Below are 12,292 nucleotides of genomic sequence, written 5' to 3' on the forward strand. Positions count from 1 at the left end.
GCGTGTCAGGCTTTATTCATCAGATGCCACGACGTTTCAACCGCCTCTTGCGGAGCTATCACGCCCCCTCCCATAGGCTTGCATTGAGGGGCAGTGCGTGACATCACACGGGGGCGGAGGCGTGACATCACACGCTGCCGGCCCTGCGGTCGACCATAATCAGACCCGGAGCGAACACGCTCCGGGGACTGATTACAAACGGGGTGCCGCGTGCATGATCACGGGCGTCCCCAGCTGTGGGACTCCAGCGATCAGGCATCTTATCCCCTATCCTTTGGATAGGGGATAAGATGTGTAAGCACCGGAGTTCCCCTTTAAAGAGAGGTCATGCCACCCCTAAGAAGCATACCTAATGATCGTTTTTTGGCTATTTGAATCACCCGATCCACAAAACAGGGTCTATAGCTCTGATCTTTGAGGCGGGTGGCAATATTTTCAGCTTCACACTCGAAGTCCTCGTCACAGGAACAATTATATCATCTGCCCCACTGGCAAATTTTTTATCACATGGGGAAAATGGAGAATGGAGTTAACAGCGGTAACAGGTCCAAAAATGGCATGGTCCTTGTCTGGTGGGCAACAGTGAAGCTGAGATTCTTGGTATTGTGATTAAGAAAAACAGAAATATCCTGTATGGCCGCTACATCAGACTCCCATATAAATATGAGATCGTCGATGTAGCCACCATACCACCTGATGGAAGTGGTGAATGGATTAGTGGGGGGCGAAGAGTGTCGCCCTCTCCCACCAACACATATATATGTTAGCGAGAGAGGGGGAGAACTTCTCCCCTATGGACGTTCCAGTGATCTGGAGATAAAAATTATTGTTAAACATGAAAAAATTGTGGGTGAGCAAGTATTCAACAACCAGAATGATGTAATCTTGTAAACTTTCAGTATAATGTTAATAGGTTTCAAGAAACCAGGTCAAGGCAGTCTTAGCCTGTGTGTGGGGAATGACAGAATAAAGAGATATAACATCTGCTGTTACACACACACACACACACACACACACCGGTCGTTCCATGTGATATGTTCACACATGGAAAGAACATGGGCCGTATCCTTAATGTATCCCGGCATCTGATTAATGAGCGGCTGAAGTAATTATCAACCCATGAACATAATCTTTCGTTTAGTAATGAGATGCCGGCCACAATCGGCCTCATGGGGGGAGGGAATTGATTCTTGTGAACCCTTGGGAGGGAGTGGAAGATGGCTACTACCGGACATTTTATCAAGATAAACTCGGCCTGCTTAATGCTGATGTGTCCATCTGCCACCCCAAGGTCCACAAGATTTTTCAAAAGCTGTTTAAACTGTGGGGTGGGATCTCCTTGCAAAAAAAGGCCTGTATGTGCTGGAATCAGCAAGCATATTCATGTTAAGCGCACAATACCGGCCTTTGTCGAGGATCAAAGACGCCCCCCCCACCCCATTATCTGCTTGTCGGACGATAATATTGTGCGACTCGCCAAGGTTCTTCAATGCTTTTCTCTCCAGTACAGAGAGATTTTTCCGACAGAAAATATGCTGTTCTACTAATTCACGTTCAACCGCTTCCTTTAAGCATTCTTATATGGGTGTTCTAGATATAATAGGATAGAACGAAGGATTTGATAAAGCAAACTCAGGTATATCATCTCTTGAATCTATGTTATGCAGATGTTGAAGTGCAGAGAGCACTACGAGGTCTCGAAACGAGAACCCGAGCACACCCCGAGTGTCAACAGCTGCATATAGGTTGCTATTCATACTACTGGGGACATTCTCATCGGGTGTGTGGTAAGCAGCAGAATCAACATCCTCAACATCATATATAACATTATTAAGGTCCACCATATCCCCACCCATCACACTAGAAAAATGCTTCCTAATAGTAACATTCCTAATGAACTTGTTAGTGTCCAGCAATTTCCTGAATAAATCAAATCTGCATGAGGGAGCAAAGGTTAACCATCGCGATAGTAAGGAAAGTTCGGCAGAAGTGAGTATCCTGGCGGACAAGTTGAATACAGGAATGGTTCTCCCCTCCTCCGGTAGTGCCTTGGACTGCGTCTTGGTCGATCTGTGCTTCCTCCCCGCTCGAGTTTTTTGATGACGAATCACAACTGGTCGCTGGCCGAGATGATGTCAGCAATGGCGAAGATGATGCCACAGGTGCTCTTGAGCATGTCCCAGCAGAGTCTCCAGACTCAACATCTGTGCAGGTATAGCTAACTTTAGAGTCCTTATGATTTTGGGACTTGTTCCGGCACCTGCGTCCGCGGCCTCTCTTTAAAATAGTGCGAGGGGTAGATCGGGTATCTACCTGAGGCCACTGATAAACGGATTTGGATTTATAGTCCTGCAGATCCCGTAGAAATTTAGACTGTTTGATCTCTGTGATAGTAACTTCTTACATTCGCCACATTGTCTTTAATTTTGGTGTCGTATTCTTGGAAGGTGGAATGGCTTTCATATTGTTGCACTGATGATTGTAGACGGGTGATATTTCACCTACTATAATTAGAGCCTGTTCCTCGTATGCAATGATCAACTTGATCGAGGACTCTGTCAACAAATTCTCCCAATCAGCTCCAAATTGGTCACAAAAGATAGTGGTGGGGAATTTTCTAATACGTAAACCCCATGGTACCATATTGCTCTCCACATATTTTTTTAGGGTTGATACATCCCACCAGATTCTTGACTCCTCAGACAGGGCTAACTCCAATTCCTCCATGAGGATCTTTAAGTCCAATGCAGACTGTGTGTTTGTGTCGGAAATATTGAACATTTTGGACATATGTTCCGTCCGGGCTTGGCGGTCAACGCTTACCGGCTTGAGGCAAGTGCTCATATTAAGCCTCCAAGCTCACCAACTTCAAAGGGAGATGCGGATCAGTCCCAACAGAAGACTAGTACAGCAATGGAGTATCCAGCTCACCAATCCGCCTCGTGTGCACGGATGCGTGGGGACTGCACGCACAAGACAACTGGAACAAGGGATATCCAGCACCACAGTCTCGTTGCTTTTATTGCAGAATCATCAACAGGAACATAAAACACAGAAAGCACGGACCAAGGAGTGATGCGTTTCGGCGGACGTAGCCGCCTAAGTCATATTACACAATCCCAGGAATCCATCCCCTCTATATAGGGGAGGGCTCCACAAACCGCCAGGTGCAACACCTGTGCCGGTAAGGATGGAACCCTCCCACAACACAGATGGGGATTCACATTAATTAAACATCTTCAGTGCAACATTATACACTATACCAGTGGTGGGCAACCTTTTTTTTTTCAACTGAGCCAAATCTCACCAAAACCAAGATTGAAATTTATTTTGAGAGCCACATTTTTAAAACCGAAAATAGATTGGATGGTACACTGTTTTTAATAAGTTTTTATTGAGGGGCACATGACAGGGGGCATTATAAGTGAGGGGCACATGTCAGGGGAGCATTATATATAAGGGGCACATGTCACCCCCTTATATATATTACAGGACCCCCCTGTCATGTGCCCATATAATGCCCCCCGCATTATATGGGCACATGACAGGGGGGTCCTGTAATTTGCCCCCACATATAATGTCCCCCTGCCATGTGCCCCTTATATATAATACCCCATGTCCTGTGCCCCTCACAATATAATGCCCCCCTCACTTATAATGCCCCCTGTCATGTGCCCCCACATATAATGCCCCTGAAATGTGCCCCTCACATATACTGTATATGCCGGCGTATAAGACGACTGGGCGTATAAGACGACCCCCAACTTTCAAAGTTAAAATATAGAGTTTGGGATATACTCGCCATATAAGATTACCCCTCCTACCGTGATGTACGGGTACCTTGTAGTTCCCCCCCCCCCCATTAGGTAGGCAGTATAGTTCCCCCCACATTAGGTAGGCAGCATGTTCCCCCACAATAGTAGGCAGATCCCCCACATTAGGTCAGCAGTTCCCCCACAATAGTAGACAGCTCCCCCACATTAGGTCAGCAGTTCCCCCACATTAGGTCAGCAGCTCCCCCACATTAGGTCAGCAGCTCCCCCACAATAGTAGGCAGCTCCCCCACAATAGTAGGCAGCTTTCCCCCCCCCCCACAATATTAGGGAGTTCCCCCACAATAGTAGGCAGCTCCCCCCCACAATAGTTGGCAGTAAAGTTCCCCCCCAATAGTAGGCAGCTCCCCCACAATAGTTGGCAACTCCCCCCCCCCACAATATTAGGAAGTTCCCCCACAATAGTAGGCAGCTCCCCCCCACAATAGTTGGCAGTATAGTTCCCCCACAATGGTAGGCAGCTCCCCCCCCCCCACAATAGTTGGCAGTATAGTTCCCCAACAATGGTAGGCAGCTCCCCCCCACAATAGTTGGCAGTATAGTTCCCCCACAATGGTAGGCAGCTTCCCCCCCCCCCCACAATAGTTGGCAGTATAGTTCCCCCACAATAGTTGGCAGTATAGTCTCCCCATAATGGTAGGCAGCTCCCCCCCCACAGACATACATCTTCCAGCCATATACAATGTATGGCTGGAGGCTGTATGTCTGTATACTACCCCCCACAGTGTTCCGGTCACCGCTCCTCTGGCCTGGGTCACCATCTACTGCTATGGCCTATGGACCATAGCAGTAGGTGCCGGGATCGGAGGAGTGGTGACCGGAACACTGAAGATGACGTGCCGCAGGTCACTTACCAGGCTCAGGCCGGCACGCGTCTTCCTCCGGTCCTCCTGGTACTCCTGCGCCTCTATGTCAGTGACGTCCCGTGCGTACAACCATAGAGAGACGGAGGATCGCAGGAAGACCGCAGGAGGACCGGAGGAGGATGTGCGCCGGCCGGGGAATGGTAAGTGACCGGCGAACATCCTTATGTCCCGAAAAGATTTTTCGGGACACAGGGATGTCCGGCATAGGAAAACCTATGATTATCTGCCAGGGCCGGCTCCTGTTTGCGGCTTCAGGCGGGAGCCGGCCAGAGCAGGTAAAAACTAATACTGTATACTAAAAACCAGGGGGCCTCCAGCTGTTGTGAAACTACAACTACCAGCATGCCTGGACAGCCTTTGCCGGTCCGGGCATACTGGGAGTTGTAGTTTCACAACAGCTGGAGGCACCCTGGTTTTTAGTATACAGCAGTGGTCGGCACTACGCTTCCGCTGCTGCTCTGCATACAAGGGCCTGATACTAGTATCAGGCCCTTGTATGTTACCAGTGTGCATGGGCGGCCGCCGTGGCCCGACCGCACTGCAAGAGCCGCATTAAAGTGTGTGAAGAGCCGCATGTGGCTCGCGAGCCGCAGCTTGCCGACCACTGCACTATACAAATCAACAAGCATTGTATACAGCACAAAATATAACTGTTATAAATATTGGTGTAAGTATAGGTGTTCTGCATAAATGTGCAGGAATCACACATAATAGTGAAAGAAGGAAAAAAATTACTATGGACACAGAGTCCTGATACCGGTGTCAAGGACTTTTGTATATAGTGATGGATTAACAACAAAAAATAAAAAGTGGCTTATTTGAGGTATGCTTTATGTATTTTACATAGTGAATTTACTAGAGAGATTGACAACATATGCATGCTCATCATTACATCACATTACATTACATTAGATAGTGGCATGTCCACATTTTACCAGCAGAATTACATGGCACCAATTAAGTCAAAGGGTGACCATGTAATAAATGGCCATGTTGAGCCATACAGAGTGAGAGCCATTTACACCACAAAAGTTGGACCCTGTTTACAGATTAATTGGGGTAGTGATAAATCCACCATGATAAAATTATATGACTTATTTAGTTGCCATGCCATAAATATCTGTAATGGGAAAACTCCTCTAGTATCACACATCCAATAAACCAAGCCAAGAGGGTGCACAGACAAGTTTTCTCCAAATCCCTCCAGAAACACGTATTAAAATAGACAATAGTAAGGCTAATGGACTTCCATATGCATCTTTAAAGATAAATATTTGTGGACCTACGAGGGGCTTCAACAAGTCAGGACCTCAGCTGCTGTGATATAAATAATTTAGAGACTGTAGTGAATTAATGTTTATAGCTGTATTTTGCATCTCTCTTATCAACCAAATATAAAAATATAGTTCAACGCTATTTCAGTTCAACCGGCAGAATCAAATGACAAAAAAAAAAAACTCCTTGTCAAATTATGTTGTCATATGGTTAACTGACAAACTCCTCAGAAATAATTTGAGTATGTTACAGATGAAGCATGCTAATTTCTCCGAATCAGATTCCTTGTCACAGAATGGTAACTTGGGCATCTGTCCTAATTAACCAGTCATTTCCACTTAGTAAGTTACAAAGCAGCCTTAACATAAGGGCAATGTGTAATTACTCTGAGTCCTATTCTAACTGCTTAAAGGCAAAAACATTCCAACCACAACAGAAAGAAGTCTGACTGTTGTAGAAGGTTTAAAGGGGAATATGTCTACATGAAACGGGATTACAAATCAACCTTCTCTGTCTGCTACACATTCCTGGGGTGATTTACCACATTGACAGCTTTTTTTGTTTTCTCTTTTTTATAGTTCAAAAATCAAACTAAAAGCTTAATGCTGGCAGGACCATTCCTTTATTGCTATAGTTCTATCACTACATCTTTTATTGGCTACTTCTAGCAGGATAATGCCCCATGTCCCAAAAATGTGGAACCAGTTCAAAGTGATCAAATTTCCTATACAGTCAGTACATTTCAGTCTAAGAAAGTGCCTTCTTTTTGTTTATGTGATTGTTTTTGTTATTCCAAAGTATATATATATATATATATATAGTGTTCATTTTATATGACATTTTATGTTAACATGGTAGAAGGAAAACAGGTTTGTAAATAACCAAATGGGTAGATAGGGCTGATCAGATTATATCAATAGTCATTTCCAGTGCCAAGATATCAGCCTTTTTATTAATATGTATATAAGGCTCAAAAGTAGAGGGGGTGTTCCCCAGCACAGCAAGAGCACATGTAAGTCCAGCACATGTCCTCTTTATCTATTAGTCAAATGAGTTAGGCAGATGCAAGGGGGTCAGTGGGCGTTAAAAAAAAAAAAAAAAAAGAGGACGTGGGTGGTCTGGACTTACCTGGACTCTTACGGGGCTGGGGAATACCACTAACTACGCCTTTATGCCATAGAATAAAATAAGTGACATAACACTTCTTGGAGTGGCATCCGCACAAATTCCAAGTGGAAACTGCAGCATATTTACACCCAGAAAAACCACATTTAAATTCGATTTTCTGAAACCCTACACTCAGGATAGGCCTTCAATAGCTGCTTAGTCAGGTGCTGACACCAAAAAAACCCACTGATGAGATATTGGTATGGGCTGCAGTGCCTTGACGTAAAGGCTGCAGTGCCTTGACAGAAGCCTCTAATCCTGTGTAGTTGTCATGATGGGTTACTGTAGCTCGGTACCCATTAACTTCAATAGGATCTGAGCTGTAGTAATCCAGCAGCTACTACAACACAATATAATGATTCCATCCAGGTGTCGTGGCTTGCCGACGGGGGTGATGATCACCTACTGTTGGCCTATCTGGAAGACAAGCCAATATATTTTCCCCTAAAAACCTCTTTAATTAAACTAATCCATGTGCAAATATGAGCCATGTCAAACTGCATTTCTACCACAGATTTTCTCACAATTCCACATTACATTATCACATTAGCAGCAGATAAAAGACAGACTGGCAGTTGCAGTACAAATGGAATCTGGAGCATCTTGTTTATTCTTCTGGGCATTGCATTCACATCTACATACCTTTTCTTCCATTTATATATAAATATATTGTGGACATTTGATATTAGTTAAGATTGTTAGAATTTCTTATTAACCAGTTAGTAAAGATTCTGATACAAAAAATAATTATAGTTTTTAATTGGTCCGCTGACTTCAAATATAAAAAACTGCAAGAAGCAAGATTGTCCCATGGTAACTACTTTCTACACTCAAATTAAAGAGGGTTTACTTTAAAACATAGATTTTCCGTCAGCTGGTGCAGCAGTGACCAAACACCCCCCCCCCCCCCCACCCACCCACCTCCCCATGTGCCCACTCAATTTAGCAAGCTTGCAATGGGGAGAGTGGCTTGTTGACGTTTCTCATTGGCACTTGGAACACATGGCAGACCATCCCACTTCTCAGCTATGCCTCATGATTTACCACCAGTATAAGGTATGGCATATCACTAAGCTTCACATATCAGTAAAAGCCGCAGGGCTAGTTAGGTCACCTATAGAAAACCTACAATATACTGTTCTTGGAGGTTATAAATTATACATTTGCAATCACTATGGGGGAGATTTATCAAAACCTGTCCAGAGGAAAAGTTGCTGAGTTGCCCATAGCAACAAGATTGCTTCTTTCATTTTTGAAAAGGCCTCTGGATAATGAAAGAAGCGATCTGATTGGTTGCTATGGGCAACTCAGCAACTTTTCCTCTGGACAGGTTTTGATAAATCTTCCCCGTATACATCTTTATTGTATGAGAAGATAAAGCATTAGTTTCATTGGCTACATACCTGCACAAAACACTCCAGGAACTTCACTCCGCAGGATTACAGTCCTCACCTTGTTATTACCCTTCAGCGAATCAACAGCCTTTAGCATCTATTAACAAAAAAGACAATGTTATTTACAGTACATTTCATGATTACATCATGTCAGTAAAAAAAAAAAAAAGGTGAACTACCTCCTGTAGCAAGATGACTACCAGAAAACACCCAAACCTGAGCCCAGAGATTGGGCTCAGTCGGGCTGTTCGGGACCGCCGCAGTGAAATCACGGCGTCCCGAACAGCTTACAGGACACCGGGAGGGACTTTACCTGCCTCCCTGGTGTCTGCTCCGTGCCGGGATCCCCTGCATGGCCGGGGCTCTCCTTCGTCATCATCACGTCGTTGCGCACGCCGTCCCGTCATCCAATAGGAGCGTGCGTAGCGGTGTGATGCCGGCAACGGAGAGCGAGAATACCGGGCAGCAGAGACGCTCCGGAATGACGGGGACGCGGCGAAAGCGATGGAGGGCGACATCCAGTGCAGAGGTGACGAGCGGTGACTGGTCCGGAGTGGCGGGGACACATGAATATTACCTCCTATACCAGTGGTCTTCAAACTGCGGACCTCCAGATGTTGCAAAACTACAACTCCCGGCATGCCCGACAGCCAACGGCTGTCCGGGCATGCTGGGAGTTGTAGTTTTGCAACATCTGGAGGTCCATAGGTTGAAGATCAATGTCCTATACTTTACATTGTATTTGGTTAAGAATCTTTTTTTTCTAGATTTTCCTCCTTTAAAATTGCATCTTATATGCCGGAGCTTCTTATATGGGGAAAAATTCGGTAGTTTTTGGCAGTTTTTTCTTCGTTATTTTGGTGCATAGTGTCTGAGATATGTCTCAGACATTGTGCCACAGTGTGCACCAGTTAAATCCAACTAACCCAACATTGGCTTTGTGAAAAGCCAAAAAGCGGCATGGTCTGCAGCAAAGGGGGCGTGGCCAACCCAAAAAAGGGCATGGTTTCACAAACCGACCTATTTACTATTGAATTCACAAAAAATCCTGTGAATAAACGGCTGGAAATTTCCATCTAGAAGAAGCTGGTCAAAAAATGTTCCCCTAAATCTGTGATCCTCATAGTAAATAGGATGGAATCCCACAAGTCTGAAACAACATTTCCCACTAGAAAAAACTGACACTCTTAGTAAATGAGGCCCATTGTGTGTTGCCTGTCTTACATACAATGACCTTTCATATTGTATCAGGTCCATAAATGTATAGCAGCACTGTTATAGCATAAATCAGGCAAGTTTAAGAGATTGTTCCAAGTCTCATATCAATAATCCAAATAAAGAAGTAATAGTCACTATCGGGTCAAATTACAATTTTACCTTGTGTTTTGTTTTGATTATGACTGACGTGATCTTGCATGTGCTTTTCACTATATAAATATATATGGTAATATACGGTATATATATTTGGTAATATTATCATATATAATGTATACATTTTGATAAGCACTAATTAAAGGAGTAGTCCAGTGGTGAACCCAGTGGTGAACAACTTATCCCCTATCCTAAGGATAGGGGATAAGTTTGAGATCGCGGGGGGGTCCGACCGCTGGGGCCCCCTGCGATCTCCTATACAGGGCCTTGACAGCCCGCGGGAAGGGGGTGTGTCGACCTACGCACGAAGCGGCAGCCGACACGCCCCCTCAATACAACTCTATGGCAGAGCCGAAGCGCTGCCTTCGGCAATCTCCGGCTCTGCCATAGAGATGTATTGAGGGGGCGTGTCAGCTGCCGCTTCGTGCGGAGGTCGACACCCGCTATCTGGCCGAAGAGCCTGGCCCCCCGTACAGAGAGATTGCAGGGGGCCCCAGGGGTCGGACCCCCCGCGATCTCAAACTTATCCCCTATCCTAAGGGGATAAGTTTGGGCATAAGTTGTTCACCGCTGGACTACCCCTTTAATGGATTTGGTCAAACATGATTATAATGATTATATTAGTATGCACTGATAAAAAAAATTCCTCACTTACCGACTTCACTAGACCTTTACTGATGGCATTTTTCGCATGCGGTCGATTTATCCCAAGTACCACAATTCCTAGAAATGTAAAAAAAATATCTTTATATTAGGGTAAAAAAATAAACACAAGGAAGCCTAAAATCTAAACATTCAGGTAAGACAGTAGTATGTTCACATGGGACAGAAATGCTGCAGGCTTTTCACAGCATTTCAGCAGGTAAATCTGCAGTGGCTAATCCACACAAGTGTGTGGATTTGGTATGAATTTGTTGTGGAATTGCCCCTGGAGATTTGAGAGAATACAGTATGGTAACGTTTAAAAAATATAAAGTATTTAGGATCTGTAGATGTGGATTTTGCTGAAGTTTAGATTTTCACTTCCCTATTTAAGTCAATAACTGGTGTCCCACCTTGGCTACTGTTGGGCTGAGCAGGCAGTGCTCTCGCAGACCCCAAACACAGTAAAGCTGGGTTCATACTACAGAATTTTTAAGCAGAATTAAATTTTAAAATTCTGTTGGGAAATTCCAATGCAGCAGCATAACATTGCTGTCAAAGGGATTGTGCTGCACAGTGCAGATCACAGAATTTTAGCGGTGGAGCTTCTGCCCCTGAAATTTCTTTCCAGGAAACTGTTCATCTAGGAATGCTCGGACCTGGCACGTTTTTCCAGCAAGATGGTGCACCACCACATTATGGGTGTCAGGTCCGAGCATTCCCAGATGAACAGTTTCCTGGAAAGTGGATTGGTTGTCGTGGGCCAGTTGAATGGCCCCCAAGGTCTCCCGATCTGACCCCCTTAGACTTTTATCTTTGGGGTCATCTGAAGGCAATTGTCTATGCTGTAAAGATACAAGATGTGCAGCACCTGAAACTACGGATACTGGAAGCCTGTGCTAGCATTTCTCCTGCGGTGTTGCTATCAGTGTGTGAAGAGTGGGAGAAGAGGGTTGCATTGACAATCCAACACAATGGGCAGCACATTGAACACATTTTATAAGTGGTCAGAATATTGTAAATAACTGATGAAAGAATAAAGTTACGTTAAAACCAAGCACACCATTGTTTTTCTTGTGAAATACCCAATAAGTTTGATGTGTCACATGAGCCTCTTCCTATTGAAAAAACAAAAGTTGGATTCAAAATGGCCGACTTCAAAATGGCTGCCATGGTCACCACCCATCTTGAAAAGTCCCCCCCCCCCCCTCACATATACTAATGTGCCACAAACAGGAAGTTAATATCACCAACCATTCCCATTCTATTAAGGTGTATCCATATAAATGGCCCACCATGTACACATTGGCCCTCATTTACTATTGCAAACTAGACATGTTTTGTCGGGTTGTGCGCCAGACTAACCCCGACTAACCCTCCATTTAGCAAAAAAAAAAAACGAACAGGGGGCATGGCCACCAGGAAAAGAGGGCGTGGTCTCCAAAAAGGGGCATGTTCCTGACATTTTCACAAAAAAACAACATATTTACTAAGGTTTCCACAGAAAATGGGGTGGATTTCAGCTGAGGAAAACCTGTCTGGTTTTCCTCCTGTCTGATCAGAGCAGGTGTAAAAAAAAAAGAAAAGCAAAGTGCAGGGAAAGTGGAAAATTTTGGGAAACCTTAGTAAATACCGTGGAAAATAAATTGTAGGGAATTAAAACCCACAAAGAAACCTACACTCTTAGTAAATCAGGGCCATTGTTTTTAAGTGCTAAGTAAGGTTTGTAGAGGCTGGATAGGAA

The 12,292-nt window shown here is 44.6% G+C and overlaps 1 protein-coding gene across 3 annotated transcripts in view; it reads right to left on the reverse strand.

Annotated features, from left to right (window-relative positions):
* The window catches only part of AUH (AU RNA binding methylglutaconyl-CoA hydratase), a 221,297-nt gene that overhangs the window by 158,539 nt on the left and 50,466 nt on the right, over nt 1–12,292 (reverse strand). For all 3 annotated transcript variants that reach the window (XM_056525610.1, XM_056525604.1, XM_056525619.1), the window contains exons 2-3: nt 10,562–10,629; nt 8,545–8,632 (exon numbers count right to left, since the gene is read on the reverse strand). In XM_056525610.1, coding sequence (XP_056381585.1) covers nt 8,545–8,632; nt 10,562–10,629 — 156 coding nt within the window. The remainder of the gene's footprint in view (nt 1–8,544; nt 8,633–10,561; nt 10,630–12,292) is intronic.

Source organism: Hyla sarda, chromosome 1, assembly GCF_029499605.1.
Source record: "Hyla sarda isolate aHylSar1 chromosome 1, aHylSar1.hap1, whole genome shotgun sequence".
Lineage (NCBI taxonomy): Eukaryota > Metazoa > Chordata > Amphibia > Anura > Hylidae > Hyla > Hyla sarda.